Source organism: Pseudophryne corroboree, chromosome 5 (genome assembly GCF_028390025.1).
Source record: "Pseudophryne corroboree isolate aPseCor3 chromosome 5, aPseCor3.hap2, whole genome shotgun sequence".
NCBI classification, from domain to species: Eukaryota; Metazoa; Chordata; class Amphibia; order Anura; family Myobatrachidae; genus Pseudophryne; species Pseudophryne corroboree.
The window spans coordinates 813578267-813601591 of NC_086448.1; the positions used below are offsets into that span (position 1 = coordinate 813578267).

General features: G+C 43.4%; 1 protein-coding gene across 1 annotated transcript in view; it reads left to right on the top strand.

The window, feature by feature from the left end:
- Nucleotides 1–23325, top strand: part of CSMD3 (CUB and Sushi multiple domains 3) — a 1529921-nt gene that overhangs the window by 1412602 nt on the left and 93994 nt on the right. Inside the window, exons 59-61 of the mRNA XM_063924487.1 lie at nt 11601–11777; nt 15024–15203; nt 16499–16672. Of these exons, the coding sequence (XP_063780557.1) occupies nt 11601–11777; nt 15024–15203; nt 16499–16672 (531 nt within the window). The remainder of the gene's footprint in view (nt 1–11600; nt 11778–15023; nt 15204–16498; nt 16673–23325) is intronic.

Below are 23325 nucleotides of genomic sequence, written 5' to 3' on the forward strand. Positions count from 1 at the left end.
CATGTTCATTTAGTCTGTTTTATATTAATAATAATATTTTTTATTTACCAAACCAGCAGCCTAATTAACCATTTTTCTAATATATGTGCGCTCACACGTATGAAATTGTTGTTTAGGTACAGAGTCCCTTTGTTTAGGAGGACTTCCAGATCCTCCCTGTGTGAGCTGCAATTAATCATTGTAATTAAGAGTATAACAAATCTAGCGCCCATTGTATATTACCTCTGTTTTTTAAAAATGACCGTTAAGAGCTGCTTGATTATTAGTTAATCCCGCTCTACTTTATCTCTCTCCATGGCTTTGGTACATCTGCCCTTAAATCTACATTATGTCTGACAACTGTTCAGGTAATATCACTTTTCATTTAGAATCTTGTAATGTACCAAACTGGATGATTTGTAGCAAAACCATTCAATATTAAACAACACTTCTGGACCATTTTATTGTTTCATGGTTCACAAATCCTCTAAGCGTAATTGAAGGCAAATTAATTTGGTCACTGCCTGTAGAATGCTCTATGGCCGTTGATTTATGTGCTATCATCAATCAAATTAAAGGTGCTTCTCTGTTACAAGGAAAATAGATGGAAGTGTGAAGGATTTTTTTGGAAATAGAAATAAAAAAAGTGTTTATGGCTCAGGCTTCATTAGTAGATTTTATCAAGCGATGTTGTGCAATAAACCACAATGGTTCCCCATACCACCGTGCTACACATGCGTCCATGATATAAAGTTGCAGTATGCACTAATGTGTGTGTTTTGGTTAGAGTTTTGTGCCGGCCCATATTTGCTGATTTTGGTACTAAGGGGGTAATTCTGAGTTGATCGCTGCAGGAACTTTGTTAGCAGTTGGGCAAAACCATGTGCACTGCAGGGGAGGCAGATATAACATGTGCAGACAGAAATAGATTTGGGTGTGGTGAGTTCAATTTGCAATCTAAATTGCAGTGTAAAAATAAAGCAGACAGTATTTACCCTGCACAGAAACATAATAACCCACCCAAATCTAACTCTTTCTGCACATGTTATAACTGCCCCCCCCCCCCTGCAGTGCACATGGTTTTGCCCAACTGCTAAAAAAATTCCTGCTGCGATCAACTTGGAATTACCCCCTAAATTAATTAATCGTCAGGTTTTGGTTTTTGATCTGTTTTGTTTTTATTTTGTTTTTTTTAAATTGCTAAAATCATGTAATTTGGGCCTGTGTTTCTTCCTACAGTATTATGAACCTCAATACTATTCATTTCCAATCATTGCCAGTCAATTTGGATAGTTGAGGGCCAATAAAATTCCTTAAACATAACATGGCAGAGGGTACGGACATGCTTATAGGGCACAGGGGGAAAAGGGGCACTCAGAGGGAACAAGGTTATGGGGATGGGGGTCGGAGATCAGGGTGGAGGTCGAAGATCAGGGGACACAGGGTCGGGGGGCATGCCAAAGGGAGCACACTGCAGGGCCAGATTAACAATGGGGCGGATGGAGCTCCAGCTCCAGGCCTCCACATAAAAATAGGCCCATCATCATGGCAGCATGATGATCACTAGCCACCAACTGACCACATGGTTGGCCAATAAGTCAAAACTATTAAGATTTAATTTTTATCTTTTTCACAAAATGATGCAATTTTTTCATATTTTTACATACTTATGGAGACATTGGCGCTAATAGTGTAGGTAGTGTACACGCCCAAATGGCTCTGGCCACACCCACACAGCATTAATCACTCCTCCCCCATTTCTCACAATAGGTCCTTGAATATTTTCAGCTCCAGGCCCATGTGGCCCTTAATCCAGCCCTGGAGCACAGGATGGGAGAGGGAAGCTTATGGTGACACAGGGTAAGGGGAATGCTCAGAGGGCACAGAATGGGGGATGGGAACTCAGGGTGGTGGAGACAGAACCCCCAAATACCAGGCATTTGAGGGACTCCTCGGGCAGACCAGCCCCCTATGTCCGACAGACGGGAGCCCCCACTGGTTGAGGCCCTCTGGCAGATGACAGATCCACACCATCTTCTGTCAGCTCGCCCACATGCTCTCACCTCAGGGCAGACACACATCCTGACAGGCTCCAGAGCAGAGCAGATCACCTGGCGTTCCCTCCATTACCCCCATGGTGCGGCATTGATGTTGACATCAGTGGGCGGGGGGGCAGTGACAGGTCCCAGTAATGCGCTTCTGTGTCAGATCCAATCAGCAGCCTGTTAATATGAATAACAGGCTGCTGGTTGGCTGAGAAATAGCAATTGTCAGCCAACCAGTGGCCTGTTGCCATGGTAGCTGCTGTTGATTGGATTCAACACAACTTTGCGGACCAAAACACGGAGATCTGACGCTGGGATCTCTGTGTTTTGCCTCATTTTCAGATCCAAGCACAGCGGGAAGATCTGAGCCGAGACTCAGATCTAAATTTGGAACCCCTAAATTCTGGTGAGTTCGTTCCAGGAAACCAAACCCTCTCATCACTAGTTTTTGTGTGTGTTTTTTTGCGTCTGTCTTTTGTGTGTTTCTTCATGTGTGTTGCATGGATACTTTGATTGCTCTGTGTCTCAATTACCTCATTGTCCTGTATTTACCACCCCAAATATTTAGTCCGTATTCATACCTCCCAACATTGGGAGACAGGGTAGAGGTACTCCCTTGCGCGGTGAAACCTCATTGTGGCAGAGAGTGGCGTGGCCTACAGAAAAGTGCTGTGTCTTTGCGGGAGTGCCGTGGTCATGGCCAAAAGTGAGTGTGGTCTACAGAAAAGTGGTGTAGCTTCACGGGAGTGCCGCAATCGCGAGCCACGGACGCATTTTCCATAGAGCGTGGTCAGCGCTGCGCTCCCCCTGTCAGCTGTGCATGCGCACTTGTCACAGCTTCCTGGCAGGCAGCTGACAGGGGGAGCGCAGCGCTGACCAAGCTCTATGGAGAGCGGAGGAATCAGTGGCCATGGCGGTGATGATGAGGATGGCAGAGAGGAGAATGAAGATGGGTAGCATGGGGGAGCAACGGCTAGTGCCGGGCAGCGGAGCGGTGACCAGTAGCCACGAAGATAATACATAGAGCGCTGAGAAAAGCCAAATAACATGGCGGGGGAGGTTAGTACATCCCGCCCAAAGAGCGCTGAGAAAAGCCAAATAACGCAGCGGGGGAGGTTAGTACATCCTGCCCACAGGTGAAGGGAGGAGAGCGCAGCTCCTCTCCTGCCCCTCAAGTCTCTTTGATGCCCGGTCTCACTCTCCAGCGGCGAGGGTGGGGTCAATCTGAATAAGGCACCGGTTTGCTAGCCAATCAGAGCTCGTGGACTGGCAGCCGCAGCTCCTGATTGGCTGCTGGTCTGTGAGCTCTGATTGACTAACGAACCGGCACCTCATTTCAGATTGACCCCGCCGCTGCTGCCGCTGGAGAGTGAGACTGGGCATCAAAGAGAATTGAGGGGCAGGAGATGCGCTGCACTCTCCTCCCCTCACACAGAAGAAACAGGGCCAACTTTAAGGGGTTGGGGGGCAATGAGCGCACAGTGGGGCAATGTATATCTGGCACAGGGGGGCATTGTATATCTGGCACAGTGGGGCATTGTATATCTGGTACAGGGGGCAATGTATATCTGGCACTGTGGGGGCAATGTATATCTGGCACAGGGGGGCATTATATATCTGGCACTGTGGGAGCATTGTATATCTGGCACATGGGGGCATTGTATATCTGGCACTGTGGGAGCATTGTATATCTAGCACATGGGGGCATTGTATAGCTGGCACTGTGGAGACATTGTACAGTATATCTAGCACTGTGGGGGCAATGTATATCTGGCACTGTGGGGCAACATGTATCTGGCACTATTGGGGTCCTATGTGTATTTGGCCCACCCATATGTGTATCACGCCCCCATTTTCATTGGCCACGCCCCATGCGCCTTCGGCGTGTGCACACAGTACCTATAAGACATTTTTTCTACTTGCACCACTGGTTATATCTGCCCCACCTGCAGTGCACATGGTTTTGCCCATTAGAGAAAGATTTTGCTTTTGCAATCCATGCTGAATAGGGCCCCTAGTCAGTAAGATTGAGGGGTACAGTTTATTGTTGTGTTGTCAGCAGTAACAGAGATTTCTGTTCAGTAGCTATTATTGGTCAGTAAAACCTTGTGCTCTATTTACTAAGCCTTGGAGAGATATAAAGCCCCAGCCAATCAGCTCCTAACTGCCATGTTACAGGCTGCGTTTGAAAAATGACAGGAGCTGATTGGATAGTACTTTATCTCTCTCCACTTTATCTCTTTCCAAGGCTTAGTAAATGGACTCGGCTTGGAGAGTGATAAAGTGGGGAGAGATAAAGTACCAACCAATCAGCTCCTGCCATTTTTCAAACACATCCTGTAACATCACAGATGCTGATCGGTTAGTACTTTATCGCTCTCCACGTTATCTTGTTTGATAAAGCTCTCTATAAGCCTGGGATGGCGAGATGGCATAAAAGATGAAATGGCAGAATGATAGTAATACGTGCCAACATGGATCGTGAGGGATCTGGAGAGAAAGAATAGGTTGATTTGGGTATGGTCCACATACAGATGATACTGAAATCCAAAATAGCTGATTAGTTTTTCAAGAGACATGGAGGTAAATGTACTAAGACTTGGAGAGAGATAAAGTACCAGCCAAGCAGCTCCTAACTGCCATGTTACGGCCTGCGTTTGAAAAATGACTGTTGGGAGCTGATTAGATGGTACTTTATCTTTCTCCACATTATCACTCGCCAAGGTTTGGTACATCTACCCTACTGTGTAGATTGAGAAAAGCAGAGGACTGAGCTTTATGGTCCTCAAATGATGGAGGAAGCAGAGAGGAGGTGGATACAGAGATGCAAACACTGAAAGAGTGGGATGATAACCTGGATATAGCAAGTCTGGAATGTAGTTTTTGCATGAGGGGAGAGTGCTCACAGTGCCACATGTAGCAGAGAGATCCAAGAGAATAAATAGTGAGTAATGGCCTTCAGACTAGCAGTGATCAGATCATTCACCACCTTAGTCAGTCCTGTTGCTGTGGTGTACTGGGAACGACAGCAGGACTGATGGGGGTACAGTAAGTTATGTGAGGTGAGAAAGTACATGTTGTGATTGTAGGCCATAGGTGTTACTACCATGGGTGCAATGTGTGTGGTGCACATGGGAAGGGCCGGCTCCAGGCTCCCCCCTCAATGCACTCCTTGGAAAGTGGGCGTGGTTACAATTTTATATGACCACAAACTATAGCTATATAATCACACACCCGTTTAGACACGCACACACACAATTAGCTGCCTTACACACAATGCCCACAGTAGTGCTCCTAACAACGTAATGGCCCAAATGTATTAAGCCTTAACAAGAGATAAAGTTGAGATGCATAATGAGTGATAAAGAACAGTCCAACTAGCGCCTAACTGCCAGTTTTAAAACACAGCCTGAAACATGGCAGTTAGGAAACTGATTGGTTGGTCATTTATCTCTCCTCTCAGATTTATCACTTGTTAAGGCTTAATACGTTTGATACAATGTCCCCAGTATAGTGTCAGATACACATAACATTAAAGTATAGTGTCAGATACACATAACATTCCAGTATAGTGTCAGATACACATAACATTCCAGTATAGTGCCAGATACACATAACATTCAAGTATAGTGTCAGATACACATAACATTTCAGTATAGTGTCAGATACACATAACGTTCCAGTATAGTGCCAGATACACATAACATTCTAGTATAGTGTCAGATACACATAAAGTTCCAGTATAGTGTCAGATACACATAACATTCCAGTATAGTGTCTGATACACATAACGTTCCAGTATAGTGCCAGATACACATAACATTCCAGTATAGTGTCAGATACACATAACAATCCAGTATAGTGTCAGATACATATAACATTCCAGTATAGTGTCAGATACACATAACTTTCCAGTATAGTGTCAGATACACATAACAATACAGTATAGTGTCAGATAAACATAACGTTCCAGTATAGTGTCAGATACACATAACATTCCAGTATCATGCCAGTTACACATAACATTCCCAGTAGAGTGCCAGCTACACATATGCCCTGAGTATAGTGCCAGCTACACATATGCCCCAATATAGTGCCAGTTACACATATGCCCTGATTATAGTGCCAGATACACATATGCCCCAGTATAGTCCCAGATACACATATGCCCCCCACAGTGCCAGATACACATATGCTCCCCACAGGGCCAGATACACATATGCTCCCCACAGTGCCATATACACATATGCCCCAAGTATAGTGCCAGATAACTATATGCCCCCAGTATAGTGTCAGATACACATATGCCCCCCACGGTGCCAGATACACATATGCCCCCAGTATAGTGCCAGATTAACATAAGCCCCAGTATAGTGCCAGATACACATATGCCCCCCACAGTGCCAGATACATATATGCCCCCAGTATAGTGCCAGATACACATATGCCCCCAGTATAGTGCCAGATACACATGTACCCAAAGTATAGGTGCCAGATTAACATATGCCACCAGCATAGTACCAGATACATGTATGCCTCCACAGTGCCAGATACACATACATCTATTATCATTATATCAGGGGAGGGGGGGCACATTCAGCACTACACTGCTTTCTCCATAAGTCATTGGCGGGGGCGGCAGATACTAAATCAATAATAATACTCACACACTGGGTGATGGGGGGCCACTCAGCTCCCCAGTAGTCACCGCCGGCATCTGGCATCCACGACCGCTCCTCTTCCGGCCGCACACCACAATGACAGCACAACCGCACCTGTGTGAAGTAGGTTATCACATTGTGCACGGGCAGTGATGGCACCAGCATCTGATGGCAGGCGTGGTGCCACACAATGCACTCACTATAATCCCTGGCCCGCCCACAACACTCCCCCATCATCGGGCAGACAGGTGCCATCAGGCAGGGCCCGGTTCCAATATGGCGTGGATAAATAGTGATGCTCATTAAGGGTGGCACCCCGCGCTCCCGTACATGTCGACCGTGCCTGGAGCTGGCCCCTGGCTTACCAACATTTCTCTAACATAGGAGAGTACAATTTGCCACTCCATCTCTTACAACTTTGAAGTCACAGTAAATGCAGGGGGGTTTTCCAGTTGCCCAGAAGCCTCCTTCCAGTACATTACACAACATATTAAACATTACACCTTGATGAATGTTCTTCTTTAAAAAAAAAAAATAACTTAGTTATAGGAAGATTCAGTACACATGAAATTTTTATCTTGTTTTAATAATGAAATTATTTTGGCACTATAAGTTCTGCATTATTAACGTAAGTCTCCTTTGCCAATATAAGTTCTACATTAATAACCTAAGTTTCAGGAAACTGTTCTGAAAAAATGTTCTAAGGTGTCGAGGTGACACCGAGACAACCATCCGATTCCATCATTGTATAGTCCTGGTACGTCCTTTCTCAGGGTAATTGTTCCTGGAGAAAACACTAATAAAATAAGTGAAGGGAAATGTATTATGGATGCTTATTTACCTGCTGCGCTATTAAGATGCCAATAACAGGAGAGAGTTAGATATCTCAGTAATAACAGCGGTACTGTATGCAGTGACTGGTTGGCATCTGCATCAGAGATCCAGGAAACCTTGTCACAACATATTCAATAATTAAGTACACATTCTCCATGTAGACACATACTCAACATCCATTATTACAAAGCATCAGACGCGTCAATATCCCTGCTGATTACATATTGCCATGGGCTACACAGTGGCTCAACTAAAAAAAAGGACCTTTTTTGGAACAATTACAGCTGTAGATGAAGATTTAATTTCCCAATTGTAAGGTGTAACGGAATATGCTAGCGCTATATTAGTCAATGTTGATAAAACAAAAAATAATAACTTATGGGGTGATTTAGAGATGGACGCAGTGGGGATACGAATGCAGTTGGGTGATGCGCCTGGGTTGCGCCTCCCATGTGTCCTGATTGGCTGTAAGAAGAGACATAATAGAGATAGTATCCGCATCATAGATCGATGGTGTCTAGTTAGACATTCAATATTGTAGGTTGACACCATACGGTCGACATGCCTAAGGTCGACAGGTACAAAAGATCAACAGGTACAAAAGTTTGACAGGATCAAAAGGTTGACGTGACATACAAACGATCAACACTTTTTTGTTTGTTTTTTACATGTGTTTTACCAACATTTGCTTGGTTTACTCTACACGGTGGACTACCGTGGAGGGATGCAGTTACAATCCCAATGGTTGGGATCCCGGCTCACGAGATACCAGCGCCGGAATTCCGACAAATGGCAGAATGCCGATGCAGGAATCCCAAAAGGGTCCAGGACACTGACGCCAGTACCCCAACTGTTGAGACAAGTACTATGCCGTGGATGGGGGTGGTTAGATTTAGGCAAGCCCCGGAGTATGTAGGTTTGAGGGGGAGGGTTAGGTTTGGGCTGCGGGGAGGGGTTGGTTAGGATCATGGCACCACTAGGTGGGGGGGTTAGTGTTAGGTTTAGGGTTCGGGGAGGGGGGTTAGGTTTAGGCTTCATCCACCCGGGAAGGGGGGGGGGGGTTCAGGTTAGACTACGAGGGGAAGGTTATGGTTAGGCACCTAAAAGGTAGGGTTAGGGGTAGGAAGAGGGTTAGACTACTTACCGGCCATTGTCAGGATTTTGACTGTTGTGATGCCGCTGTTGGTCTCCTGATCACTGGCAGCCAGACAGACAGCATTTCATGCCCAACCCCGGTTGGAAATAGTAACCTGTGGCGAGCACAGCGGTATTGGAGCAACTAAACTTGCCTGAAGCATGGCAAGTAAAGCGAGCCCAAAAGGGTCTACGTTTGTACCGATGGTTGTCACAGTACATGAAATATAGAAGATATGGCAAAAAAAAGTCGACCGTTTTTGTGTCAATTCTATGACCAAATGGTATCAACCTATTGACATGGTATCGACCTATTGACTGTCTGTGAAGACAGTGTAGATCTTCTATAGCACACCCAGTGCAGATTCAGATGCAGAGTCTTGGAGTTATAGTGGGTGTTCCTGGGAAGTAACGGGCGAGAGAGACGTGGGCGCGTTGTGGCTGTGTCGCTGGAAGCGGTTGCATACAGAGAAGCAGAACCGCTCATATAGGAAGCCACAGGACTGGGGCAAGTTTTGATGGTAGGGCAACTGAAGTTGTGCCAATGGTGCATCTAAAGACAGATGCTGCCAGTGGGCATTTCAGTCCTTAGACAACTGCACGTGCCATTAGCATAAAGATGTAGCAGCTACCGTGGTAAAAAAAGGTGCCCGCAGCTGCATCAACTGTACATCCACCACAGAATTATCTACTTAATGTTTAGAAGTTGACTGCTATTATGGACTGTTTGCCCCATTTAGGGCTAGGTTCCGAGTTGCATGCAGAAGCAGTCGCTTTTTGCTGCCATTACATCTACATCTACACCCATGTGTATGGAAGGACTGAGATGCAATTATAGATGCTGCTTTACAGTCTAGTGCATGAAGATGCTAACATCGGTGGCACCATTGAAACTTGTACTGGTGCACATTGAAGTCAATGGGGAAGCTCTTATTGGCTGAAAGCCGTGATTGACGGTGCTTTCAGCCAATCAGCGGTCACCCCATTTTATTTCAATGGGATTGTTGCCTGAATCCAAAACCCGCGACATATGTGGGAGGAAGACGTTTTGCCTCGAACTTTATATACGTTTTAGTTATTATGTAGCATCTACTACAAGCCAAGGCATACCCAATATTATAGTGTGTGGAGATCAAAAGAACCTGTAGCCAATCAGATCATTGGAATGTGTACACCTGCACAGAGTATTATAAGAGAGGGTGTGCTGACTTTCCATCAGTCTGTGCCCAATCTGCATTAGCCATTGTGTAAGTCAGGTCTGGGTCGCATGTGACATTGACAATGTATTACTCTATGTTGTGGGAGGAATGGAGCTAGTCCTAATGCCACAGTCTTAGTGAAAGGATCCGGTTCCTCCAACAGCACAAAGGCGTGATATGAGTTTCCTGTCAAATTGATGCAGAAAGAGTATGACTTCGAAGGCACCCTTCTCTATTTCTCTCTCTCTCATCTCACATCTTTGGACATAGACACTTAGATGCCGTAGATTTTCGGCGTTACCTTAGGGTGACTCAGATGTCCGATAGACTTGCCATTGTTTCTGATGATAAATCTAATCCTACATCTTTGTAGAAGGCACAGGTGGGCATCTCCTTTCAAAAGATGACTCCTGCATCATTTACATACCTTCTCAGATTAAATATTCTCTGTAAAGCACTACATAATATGTAGGAATTATATAATGCTATATAATAAATTATCCAGTTACTGTACAGCATTGCTCCTCACAACTGAAATTTAGTAGGAAAAATGAAACCAAAACAGTGAAATGCTCATATAATAATCATTTATAGATATACTGTATAAAAGGATAACTCTGCTCCCCACCTCTATAGGGGGGGGATTCAAGTGTTCTGCATGCCGGTGGGCACTAGACGGTGACTGATGGAGCAAAAATGAGCAAAAAGTGACCCATTTGACCACTCATGTGGGACTGTTTGCTTCTTGACCATCATTTTGGTCTGGTTTAGCTGCTTTATGTGGCTAAACCTGATCGTTCTGGGCTTGACAATGCTCCGTCATTTTGATTGGTTTGTAACTAATTGTAAATGATTGTGTTAAATATCACATTAATGTGGATCAACACCTACACAAAAGGCAGCAATATTTTGGGTTGTAAAAGTATTCAAACCACTGGAATGGAATACATGCAATATCCCGTCTGATAGGATGCTGGCGATCATATGATCGACACCGGCATCCCAATGCAGAGAATCCCGACAGAAGTCAGGTAAGTATGCTTACCTCTACCCCAAACCCTAACCCCCACCCCCTTTCCGTAGCCTAACCTTAATCCCCCTCCCTAACCCCCCCGCAGCCTAACCCTCCCCGGTGGAGCCTAAACCTCCCCGGTGGAGCCTAAACCTAACGCCCCTTTCCCACAGCCTAAACCTAACCAACCCTTCCCCAGAGCCTAACCCTAACACTCCACTGGATGTACCTAACCCTAACTTCCCCTCCCAGCAGCCCAAAATAAACTCTACCTTCCCTGCAACCTACCCTACACCCATGGTATACCAAGGTGGAGTCAGAGGTCGTTTAGGTTTCCACCATTCAGGATCTTGGCACCAACATTTCTATCCATATTGAGTTGCCGACCGGAGGGATACCCCTTTAAATTATATAGGGTTGATACATAGAAAATATTTAAGTAAACATAAGGATATTTGTAGCAAATAATTTGGGAAATTATAGGATAATTTACATTGCTATGTAGCAAGCAAGATGATTAAAGGGGGTTGTAATTGGTGATCCATGTTTTAAAGGGACTCATTGGTTAAACCTGTTCCGTGCCTTAGATACAGTAGCTGTACATAATTGGCAGGGTCCAGTCATATACTCCATTTATGGCATTGTATGGTCCATTCTATCATCCAGAATGACAGGCAAAGGCCGCTGCATATGTATAAGGTGACATTTATCAAATATTTAACAATTCATTTTGCAGCTGTACAGTGTGGGAATCCCGGAACAACTGCAAATGGAAAAGTGTTTCGTATCGATGGGACAACATTTTCCAGCTCAGTAACATATTCTTGTGTGGAAGGCTACATTCTTTCTGGCTATAATATCAGGCAATGCACAGCTAATGGAACGTGGTCAGGAGCATTGCCCAATTGCACAAGTAAGTCAGTAGACTTTTTTTTTTTTTTAGGGGGGGGGGGGGGGACTCAGTCACTAGAAATATGCTGCTTGGCATCACTAAAATGCTCCGCTGCATATATATATATATTCACCAGGTATAGTATTGTTGTCTCTCCCGTGCACCTCTGTGGGGTTTGAGGGAAAATTTACGATTTTATTGGACATGATCTGCCGTACAAAAATGGTGCATTGAGTCCATGTTACTAAATGGGGGTTTAGTATGAAACACCTACAATCAAAATCCTGACAATCAAAATACCGACAACATTAAACCGACATTCAAAATCCCGACACGGTCAAAATCCCGGCATGGTCAAAATACCGACAAGGTCAAAATACCGACATTTAAAATGTTGGCAGGTCAAAAGGTCGACACACTTTTTTGAATTTTTTTCGGGGTGTATGTCGACATAGATCGACTTGGACACTGTATAAGTGTACCGTGTCCTCTTGCATGGCTCGCTGTGCTCATCATGCTTCGGGAACAGTGCCTCACTGTGCTCAGCTCGCTATTATATTCCCCCTCCAGGTCCACTGGGATGGTAAAGTATGAACAAGTCGGTTTCAATGAAAAAATCATGAAAAACTCAAGTCGACTTTTTGACCTTGTCGGTATTGTAAATGTCGGTACTTTGAATGTCGGTCAATGGTTGTCGGTAATTGACCATCAGGATTTTGATTGCAGGTAAATTGACCGCATTCCCTAAATGGATGCACCCTTTGATTCAAAATTATCAGAATTATCATACCTTTGGGTAGATTTAGCAAATCTTGGAAAGAGATTATTAAAGGAATAATAACTGTTTATTCACAATAACAAGTTAAAGCAGAAAGGTTGCTTCCAGTATTCAGAAAAGAACAGTAAAATAGTATGCAAGCCAGTCCTTTTGTCAAAACATTGGCTGCAGGTTCCCAAGAGAATTAAACCCAGAAACCTAAATATATCCCAACATACTCTGTGATTTATGCACTTCAAACTAATATATATGCATAACTATTCATTGTAAGAAATCAACAGATATCAGTCTTTAATATAGCCAGTCTCATTTGCAATTGTTCATAAGAACTCATTATGTAAAACAGCTTGTCGGTGACTGGAGTTCAGTTTTCACTTTTCTTGGAAATTTTAGTCGTCATGTTTAGATCAAAACATTATTAAGTTATTTCTCCATAGTGCCAACGGTTAGTTGTTCCCAACCGTGGGTCTTATTGACACCTGAATTCTTTTCAATGGCATTCAGTGGTTACAAAAAAAATAACATTTTAATTGGTTGAAAAAGTAGACCAGCAATTATTTCATTTGCATAAACTTCATTTTTACATTGATCTTTAATTGTCCCTAGAATCAGCCACTTGTTTTTCTCTTTGGCTTGATACCAATTTCTCTTGGATAGTGTTCTGATTATAACTAATTAAATATAAGCTAAAATTCCAAGGACAAACACCTGCTTTTGGTATTAGGAATTTGGACCAGTTAGTCATGTGACCATGTATGAGAAATATGTGAATAACAATATTTAATTGTGTTGATGTTAAAACACTATCTTCCAATTAGCTAGACACAGATGGCTAGGACATAGGGAAAATGTCACATCCATTTAATAAAGACATGTTAAAAGACAAAATTTAATCACTTGGATTATAATCCACTCTTGCTATAAATCTTATTAGAAAAAAACTATTACAAAATAAGCAATAATATGTTAATTCTGTTATATTATAATGATACAAATGAAACATGGATTGTTTAATTACAAAGGGGAATAGGTAATACAGCGATAGGTGAAGTATCTTTCATGTACTCAGAAGATGTGGAACCTATTGGTGTAACTGTGGAGCACAGCATACCTAGAGGATACTTTGGGGTATTACAGTACAAGCAGTAGTAGTCAGAGGGTTACCAATTTAAGTGATATCAGGTGCTATATTTATTATGCATATGATTATGTATAGCTAAAGATGTTTATATTATATAATAGCTGTTCTACCCGTACTTTGCACGAGAGTTTCTGATTTTCACGGTTGTAAATATAATTGAGTGTCAAAAATTTGGTAAATCTATAGAGACAGTAAATCTATAGAGATGTCGTAATGTAAGTAAATATTAATCCATGGTTCTTTGCGTTACCCGAGGAGCAGATACGTTAAAAAGTGACAGGACCATTTTTGTAGTTTATTAAATTCTACACAATCCAAATTTTGATCTGATCATCATTCACGCAACGCAAGCCACGCATCGGTTATGACGTTGTTATGTCAACCCCCTTTTCATACCCTTAGGGGAGGTTTATTAAAATTCTAACTATGTAGTTTTCCTTTATCCCACCTGCAGAATACCTAATGTAAATCTCAGCTTCCTAACATATCGGGAAGTAAGAGAATTAGTGATGAGTCAATCACTGAGAGAGTGAGTGAGTGAGGGCTTGCACATATATATATATATATATATATATATATGTAAAAAATATATATAGCTCTCTTCTTTTAAAATATAAAGTGGTGGTTACCCATAGCAACCAATTAACATCTGACTCTCATGTACTGTATCTAGTGCAGCCTGTAAAATGACAGTTGGAGGATGATTAGTTACATTTTTCTAAAACATGTCCATCTTGCTAGAGTAAGGGTATAAATTGCATGTGGTATAAAGTAAGCTTGTTACATCAGTATAGTTTATATTACTTAGAAGAAACATCAAGGCTAAGTGTGAATTACCTCTACAGTAAGGGGTACATTTACTAAGGTGGGCGTTTTTTTTAGAACTGGTGATGTTGCTCATAGCAACAAATCAAATTCTACTTAACATTTGTCTAGCTGCTTCTAGAAGATAATAGATAGAATCTGATTGGTTGCTGTGGGCATTATCACCAGTTCTAAAAAAAAACCTGCAACCTTAGTACATTTACCCCTATGAGACATTTTGTAGTAAGAGGCCCACAAGCAATGGGAATTGATTGGCCAGTCTGGCTATTTTGTATCAAATTAAGCAGTCAAAACAACTATCCAATCAAATTAGATTTGGTTGGGTAGAACAGAAAAAGTAACCAATCAGTATATTGCTGCAGTGTTATTGCTCAGTGTATAAATGTTTATGAATTGTGTGATTCAATTGGATTAGGTCAACATGGGCTAGTTGCTAGTGTATTTCTAAAATCTCAAATTCAAATTAAATATGTAATATTTGCTAATTTCAAATGATTTTCTTGCTTTGAACTCTCACCCACAGTTATAAGCTGCGGAGATCCTGGTATCCCAGCTAATGGCATTAGGTATGGAGAAGATTACATAGTTGGGCAAAATGTTACCTATATTTGTCAACCAGGGTACATTATGGATCCCAAGAGCTCGGTTACACGCATGTGTACAAGCAATGGCACTTGGAGCGGCATTATCCCAGTTTGCAAAGGTATATTATTGCTACTATTATTATTTTTTGTTATTTTTATTATTATTATTATTATTATTATTATTATTATTATTATTATGTAGTAGTAGTAGTAGTTGTTGTTGTTGTTGTTGTTGTTGTTGTTGATTTGGTGTTAGTGTTTGTCATTCAGTTTTCCAGAGTGCCTACATTGTGCTCCTGCATTGCTGTTCTGTAATATTGATAGCAATTTATGTGTACATGGAAATACTTAGAATGTTTCATTACCAGTGAGGTGTGATGAAGTCAATGACTGGGGAGGAACTGGCTAGTATCAAAGACAGATTTACATGCATATATATATATATATATATATATATGATTTGGTGGTGATTTTTGACTATTAAAATGAATAGACTACTACACAGATGATATGATACAAAGATAATATTTCTAAGTTCTAAAGATCAACTTTGTATTAGTCTAATCATTTTTATAGTCTAAACTCTGGAGTATACTGAAGTAGGACAGGTGAGGCTCTGTCGCCTCCTGCCTACCGTCACCACAGGTCACTGTTCACTACCAAGATAAAAGATTCTGGTAACCTGTGGCTTCTCCAAATTTGTTTCTCAGCTCAGTGTGAACTGTCTTTTTGAGGGACACTGTACCTATCCCTCCTAGAATATTTAAATGTATGTATATATTATATTTAATATATTTATTAGCTGAATACTTGAAGCCTTGTTGACATTTTCTTTCTTTTAGTTTTGAGGCTCCTGATCTTAGAGGAAACTCTCCCTTTATAATTTAATCATGAAATCAGGCCAACCTGTTTCATAATATCTTCACATCCTATCTTGTAACTCAGATTTGAGTATAAAGAATTCTTACATTTCGTCTTTCTAGAGTGGGAATTCAATGAAAATACTTTTTTCAAAAAGTTCATGATTTCCTTTGAACAAAAATAAAATTAGGGCTGTACTGTACTGGAAAAACAGGGACTCTACCTTCAACCTCAGTTTACATATGGTATCACTTATCACCAATGAGGACCCAGTATAGATCCGATGACTTTAGAACATCATACAGTATATGGATTGCAATCTGCCCAGATTCTTAGACGTTGAAAATAGTTAATTTTTTTTGTAATTATCTTTCATTGTCTTTCCTGTCAGGGGCCATCTTTCTTGTAACATCACCGGCCAAATCTGCCCTTCCCTTCTTTATTTTACAATGGGAGTCTGATGATGGAGACATATAAAAAATACAATATATAAAAAATGCCATATGTGATAAATGGTTTTAAATTTATGTTTCCTTTGTTTTTTTCTTTGCAGCCGTTACTTGCCCATATCCACCTCAGGTGTCTAATGGGAGGCTAGAGGGAACAAACTTTGATTGGGGCTTTAGTATCAGTTATGCCTGCCTTCCAGGTTATGAACTATCCTTTCCAGCAGTATTGACCTGTGTCGGCAATGGGACATGGAGTGGAGAAGTCCCGCAATGTTTACGTAAGTTCTAGTGAACATGAGTTTATTTTATTTGAAGATGAGGGTGACTGGTGCCAGATTCTTCTTAGGTAGTGAATGAGAGGGACAAAAAAGCTGTGCAGCCAGGTACAGCAGGAGCATTTATGGGGTTACAAAGGTTGGATTATATTTTTCATTTTACATTTTTAATATCAAACAGTATGCAATTTGGTATGGGAGTTTTTGAAATTAACATCTGAATGTATAAAAACTCATAAAAACTAAGACCCTCATCCACTCAATGGTCATTTCCGCCTGGACTACTGTAACCTCTTCTCTGGCCTCCCTGCTTCCACCTCTCTCCACTCTAATCTGTCCTCAATGTTGTTGCCCCACTCATCTTCCTCTCCAAACATTCCACATTTGTCTCTCCTCTCCTACAAGCCCTAAACTGGATCCCCTTCTCCTTCACAACGCAATTCACACTCACTTACAAAGCCCTTACCCAATCCTCTCCTAGTTACATCACTGACCATATCTACCTTCAAATCCCCGCCCGCGCACTTTGATCCTCAAATTAATGCTGCCTCTCCTCCCAACTGATTACTTCCTCCCACTCCCACCTCTAAGATTTTGCCCATGTTGCTCCATACCTCTGGAACTCTCTCCCTCTCCCTATTAGACTTTCCACCTCTCTGCAAAACTTCAAGCAGGCTCTCAAGACCCACTTCTTCAGCCGGCATCCTAGCCCACTGCTCCATGCTCCATGCTCACTGTCCCTCCAGTCTGTGTCACCCCTTTCCATCTGCCCATTCCCTTAAGACTGTAAACTCTCTCAAGCAGGACCCTCTTCCCTCATGTATTTTTCCTTACCTCACTTTTACCATCATCTCCTCCCCACTGCCTACCATACAACAGCACCAATCCCTTGGGTTCTGCCATCCTGTTGATTATTTGGGTATTATAACCACTTATGCAGCATTGTTTATAAACCTTGTCTATGTCCTGCAATGTTCTGTATTATAAGTCACTTTTTTCTTGTTTTGTCCATACTGTTCCTGTTTATGTAATTTGGGCCTAATTTAAGTTTGATTGCAAAACAACATTTTCCTCTAATGGGCAAAACTATGTGCAGTGCAGGCGGGGCAGATATACATGTGTAGAGAGAGTTAGATTTAGGTGGGGTATGTTCAAACTTAAATCTAAATTGCAGTGTAAAAATAAAGCAGCCAGTATTTACCCTGCACAGAAACAATATAACCCACCCAGATCTAACTCTCTCTGCACATGTTACATCCGCCCCACCTGCAGTGCACATGGTTTTATCTGTTAGAGGAAAAATTTGTTTTGCAATCAACCTTGAATTAGGCCCTTTGTTAGGTGCCAGGTTCGGTATGGCATACTAGCTGTTGGGATTGCCGTCAGTCACATGACCGACACAGGCATCCCGACATTGAGAATGCCGACAGGAGATGGGGTAATTATTTTACCCCTCCTCTGTCTCCTAACCAAACCTACGTGGGTGGGCGACTAGGGCTAAGATTTGAGGGTGTCAGCTATGGCTAAACCCCCCCCCCCCCCCCTCACCCTCTAGTACCTAATCCTAACCCTCCTGCTGGTCCTTAACCCAAACAGTGACCCCAATACTTACCTTCGGTATGCTGTTGGGATTCTGGTGTCAGTCACATGACTGCCGTCCTCCCAACTGCTGGGACGCCCGACACATCCCGTTCAAAATAGTGCTAGCAGAACACGTGCTGTAATCCATAGCAAATAATCAAATATTATCATCCATTAATTTTATCTGAAAGTCTGATATATGTTTGGTCATTTTGGATTACAGTTCACCATTGTTCTGTTCATTGTGGTAATATAGATTTTTCCATTATATGAATGAGCCACAGGGGAAAGAAAGAAAAAGAACAAAGTTAACAAAAACAACAAAATATTAACTTTGAGAAAGTTCTTGATATACTGTAAGTACATAGATGCTAAATTAAATGTAAAACGTACCACCGACTTTCCTTACATGTTCCTGGTACAGGGGTTCACTACGATCTGCCGGCGGCCGGCCTCCCGGCGACCAGCATACCGGTGCCGGGAGGCCAGCCGCCGGCTTACCGACAGTGTGCGAGCGCAAATGAGCCCCTTGCGGGCTCGCTGCGCTCGCCACGCTACGGGCACGGTTGCGCGTGACACACTATTTTATTCTCCCTCCAGGGGGGTCGTGGACCCCCACGAGGGAGAATAAGTGTCGGTATGCCGCCGGGAGCCCGACCGCCGGCATACTGAAGACCACCCCCTGGTACAGTATCTCCTTACACATTGTATAACAGCACTCCTCTCAATGGTCATGCGTAATTAAAAAAATTAGCAAATGGGGCTCCAAAAAAGAAAAACCCACCAAAAATGTAATACACAAGCCCAAAATCACCAAATAGCATTAGAAATTTCCTGGTTATTTCTTTCTGATTTTTATGAACTTTGGTATCCAATAAATCTGTCTGCAAGCAAAAAAAAAAAAAAAAAGTAACATAATAACATATGAGTTTACAATATATAATACAATTTGTAGCAAGAAAGGCCGCACAAATTAATTGCTCTTTAGATCATAGAATGTCTCTGCTTGAGCATAATATCGCATGACCCTGCAAATAGCTGTTTTCTTGGATGACTCAGATGCTGTCTTGTTACTTATCATCTTATCAATCACTATCTGGCCGCTCAAGTACAATATGATGCCGTCTTGGAGAATAGGCTCTGAGATGTTGCTAGGGAATATTGTAATTAAGCACACCATTAATGTTCCCATAGAGAGCCGAAACGGTGGAATGCAATCCATTGTATCTCCTGCTTGAGTCACATACCATTAGTACTAAAGAGAAATCTATATAGCTAAAGTGTCTCCTTTCTAAGGAATCCTATAGAGCCCCAGTGGAATGTATTCTGATTGTATCTTTCAAACCATTGCCTCCCAATGTGCCTTCAGAGATCAGTTGATGCAAGGATCATACTCCTCAGTAACAAGGGGTCTATTTACTAAGCCTTGGATAGAGATAAAGGGGGTCATTCCGACCCGATCGCTCGCTGCAGTTTATCACAGCGCAGCAATCGGGTCGGATCTGCGCATGCGCCTTCGCTGCAGTGCGCCGGTGCATGCTGGGCGGCCAAAGGTCATTGTAGTGTAGCGATTGCCTCTGCCTGATTGACAGGCAGAGGCAGTTGCTGAGCGGGAGGGTACTGGAAGGCGGCGTTTAGTCGCCGGTTAGGGTGCCAGGTCCGGCCAACACAGGCGCGGCCGGACCGTTTGGGGGGGCAGACCGAGGCAGCTGAGTGGCGTCACACGCAGCCGCTGCGACCCGGGCAGCGAGGAGGTTCTCCCAGCCAGCCGCAGGAACTGCCCTAGGTGGGAGTTACTCCTGAAATGCAAAAGCATCACCACTGTGCACGGGGATGAGGATGGGGGGGGGGGGGGTAGCACTGACATGCGGGGCGGATTAGCCCTGTGCTGGGCCTCGCCCCGCATGTCTAAGTGCCTGATCGTGGCTGTGCTAAATTTAGCACAGCTATGATCAACTCGGAATGACCCCAAAGTGTAAGGAACAGTCAATCAGCTCCTAACTGTCATGTTACAGTCTGTGTTTGAAAAATGACAGTTAGGAGCTGATTGGCTGGTACTCTGCTGCAGAATGTATTTGGTTAGGATTAAACGTTAATATATTTATGCAGTTTGTATATATATATTTTTTTTTTACAAGCACATTTAGCCAAGTTGTACAAAGTTCTATGTAGGGCGACTGATTTTTCCTTTTATCCTAGAAAAGATAATTTTTATTGATTCCAGGCCTCTACCTAAAGTAACATTAAGCAAATTCCTCCTGCATCTGAATTTCAATTTGGAAAAGGAAAAATGACATTAAAATATTCAGATCAGCAAATATTCCTATACATGTAGCACATACAGTATATTGAGGGTCATTCGGATGTGGTATCAAAGTCTTAACAGTAGCTGTATGTAAATGTTATGCAACAGGAGGCGTCTATTACAAGCAGATGCCTCCTGCTGCAGCAGTGGTCCAGTGCTGCGTCCTATGATGCAGCATGGGATCACTGACTCACCATCGGGGGCTTGCGGCACCCATGGTGACGCACAAACCGCCCATTGCAGTGGACAGGAAATCTCCATGCAAACACAGAGCTCCTTGGCCAATTCCCTCCCCCTAAATGGTGACGACGCGCCTCCATTTGTCGAAACGCAGCCACCCCCCTCCTACCCCCAAACAACATCAAACTGTCAATCACTGACAGTCTGATACCCAGGGTCGGACTGGCCCACAGGGGTACAGGGGAAACCACTGGTAGGCCCCACTGCCTGAGGACCCACTCATTCCTCTAGGGATCAGGTTCCAGACTGTGCACTTGTATTATACATGGTAGATATGTTGCATTACACTGCACTAGTCTATTGTGTATTTCAAGCCTCTGTGGAGGCTGGCCACACCCCCTTTGTAGGCTGGTCACACCCATAAGTATGGGCCCCTATCACTGCATTCCCACGGTGGGCCCTTCATACCCCAGTCCGACATTGCTGATACCACAGTGTGTCCGTTATCGCAGGACCTATTTGCGCATGTGCAGAACGTGTCCTGCTCATGCGCAAAGTAATGGTAATCAGTATTTTGCTGCATGAACAGCATCTCCAACCACATCTGAAAAACCCCCATTAATATGAGAAATAATGCAATTTATTGATGGATCAGAACACGGGACACCTCGGGTTAGCATACCATCAGAACACCAATAAACTTGTTCAGAACATTAACACAGTACAATGGGCAGTATAGATTACAGATTATGCTCTTAATTCAGACCTGATCGCAGCAGCATTTTTTTTCTCTAATGGGCAAAACCATGGTGGTCATTCCGAGTTGTTCGCTCGCAAGCTGCTTTTAGCAGCTTTGCACACGCTAAGCCGCCGCCTACTGGGAGTGAATCTTAGCATATTAAATTGCGAACGAAAGATTCGCAATATTGCGAAAAGACTTCTCTGTGCTCGAGACTTACTCTTCCAGTGCGATCAGTTCAATGCTTGTCGTTCCTGGTTTGACGTCACAAACACACCCAGCGTTCGCCCAGACACTCCTCCGTTTCTCCAGCCACTCCCGCGTTTTTCCCAGAAACTGTAGCGTTTTTTCACACACTCCCATAAAACGGCCAGTTTCCGCCCAGAAACACCCACTTCCTGTCAATCACACTCCGATCACCAGAACGAAGAAAAAACCTTGTAATGCCGTGAGTAAAATTCCTAACTGCATAGCAAATTTACTTGGCGCAGTCGCACTGCGGACATTGCGCATGCGCATTAGCGACTAATCGCTCCGTTGCGAGAAAAAAATAACGAGCGAACAATTCGGAATGACCCCCCATGTGCACTGCAGGTGGGGCAGATGTAACATGTGCAGAGAGAGTTAGATTTGGGTGGGGTGTGTTCAAACTGAAATCTATATTGCAGTGTAAAAATAAAGCAGCCAGTATTTACCCTGCACAGAAACAAAATAACCCACCCAAATCTAACTCTCTCTGCACATGTTATATCTGCCACACCTGCAGTGCACATGTTTTTGCCCATTAGAGAAAGATTTTGCTGCTGCGATCAGGTCTGAATTAGGCCCCATGCTGCAATATACACTATGGGGGTCATTCTGACCCATTCGCTCGCTGCTGTTTGTCGCAGCCGAGCGAACGGGTCTCTACTGCGCATGCGCTGGCACCGTAGTGCGCCGGCGCATGCCAGACGGCCGAAGGCCATAGCAGGGCTGCAATCACCTCTGCCAACTTGACAGGCAGAGGTGGTCACTGGGCAGGAGGGGGCGGTACGACGACATTTGGCTGCCGTTTCGTGGGAGCGATTCGACCAAAGCAGGCAAGGCCGCACTGAACGGGGGACGGGCCGCAGCGGATGCGTGACATCACACGCAGCTGCTGCGGGACGGGGAGCAATGAGTAGCTCCCGGCCAGCACGCTAAAGCTGCGCTGGCCGGGAGCTACTCTGTGCGATGCCTTTGCACTTCTGCGCGGGGTCGGCACTGACATGCGGGGCGGACTAGCCCTGTGCTGGGCATCCCCCTGAATGTCAGTGTGAATGATCGTAGCTGTGCTAAATTTAGCACAGCTACGATCAACTCGGAATGACCCCAATGTCATTGGCATTAGAACTGCGGCAGAAACACCTAGCGCAAAATTGCGCCCTTCATCTCATTGATATGTTTACCTGCTGTATAGTAAGATAAAAGAAAAAATATATTTTATTCAGTATTGTGTTAAATGTGTGACATACTGAACACAGCACTGTGACATACTGTAGCAATAATATCATTTGGACCTAACGACACACCAAACATGATTTTAGCGTTTGAAGAAACTCAAAGTGGGTTTCTCAGTCCTTGCACCTTCTGGCGCATGGCTGTACCCTAGTGAAGGGATTTTACATAAAGTCTCAGATGTGTGACGGGCAAAGGACTCAGACACGGATGCCGCTGACTGCATCAGAGATAAACATTTCATTAATCAGTTGTCAGAGCTGCACAAAGGACATTTCTGGCACCTGTCTTAGGTGAAATATGATAACACCGAGTAAAAATATTGAATGCTCAGAGATCAATGTTCATTTTATATATTTAGGGGTACATTTACTA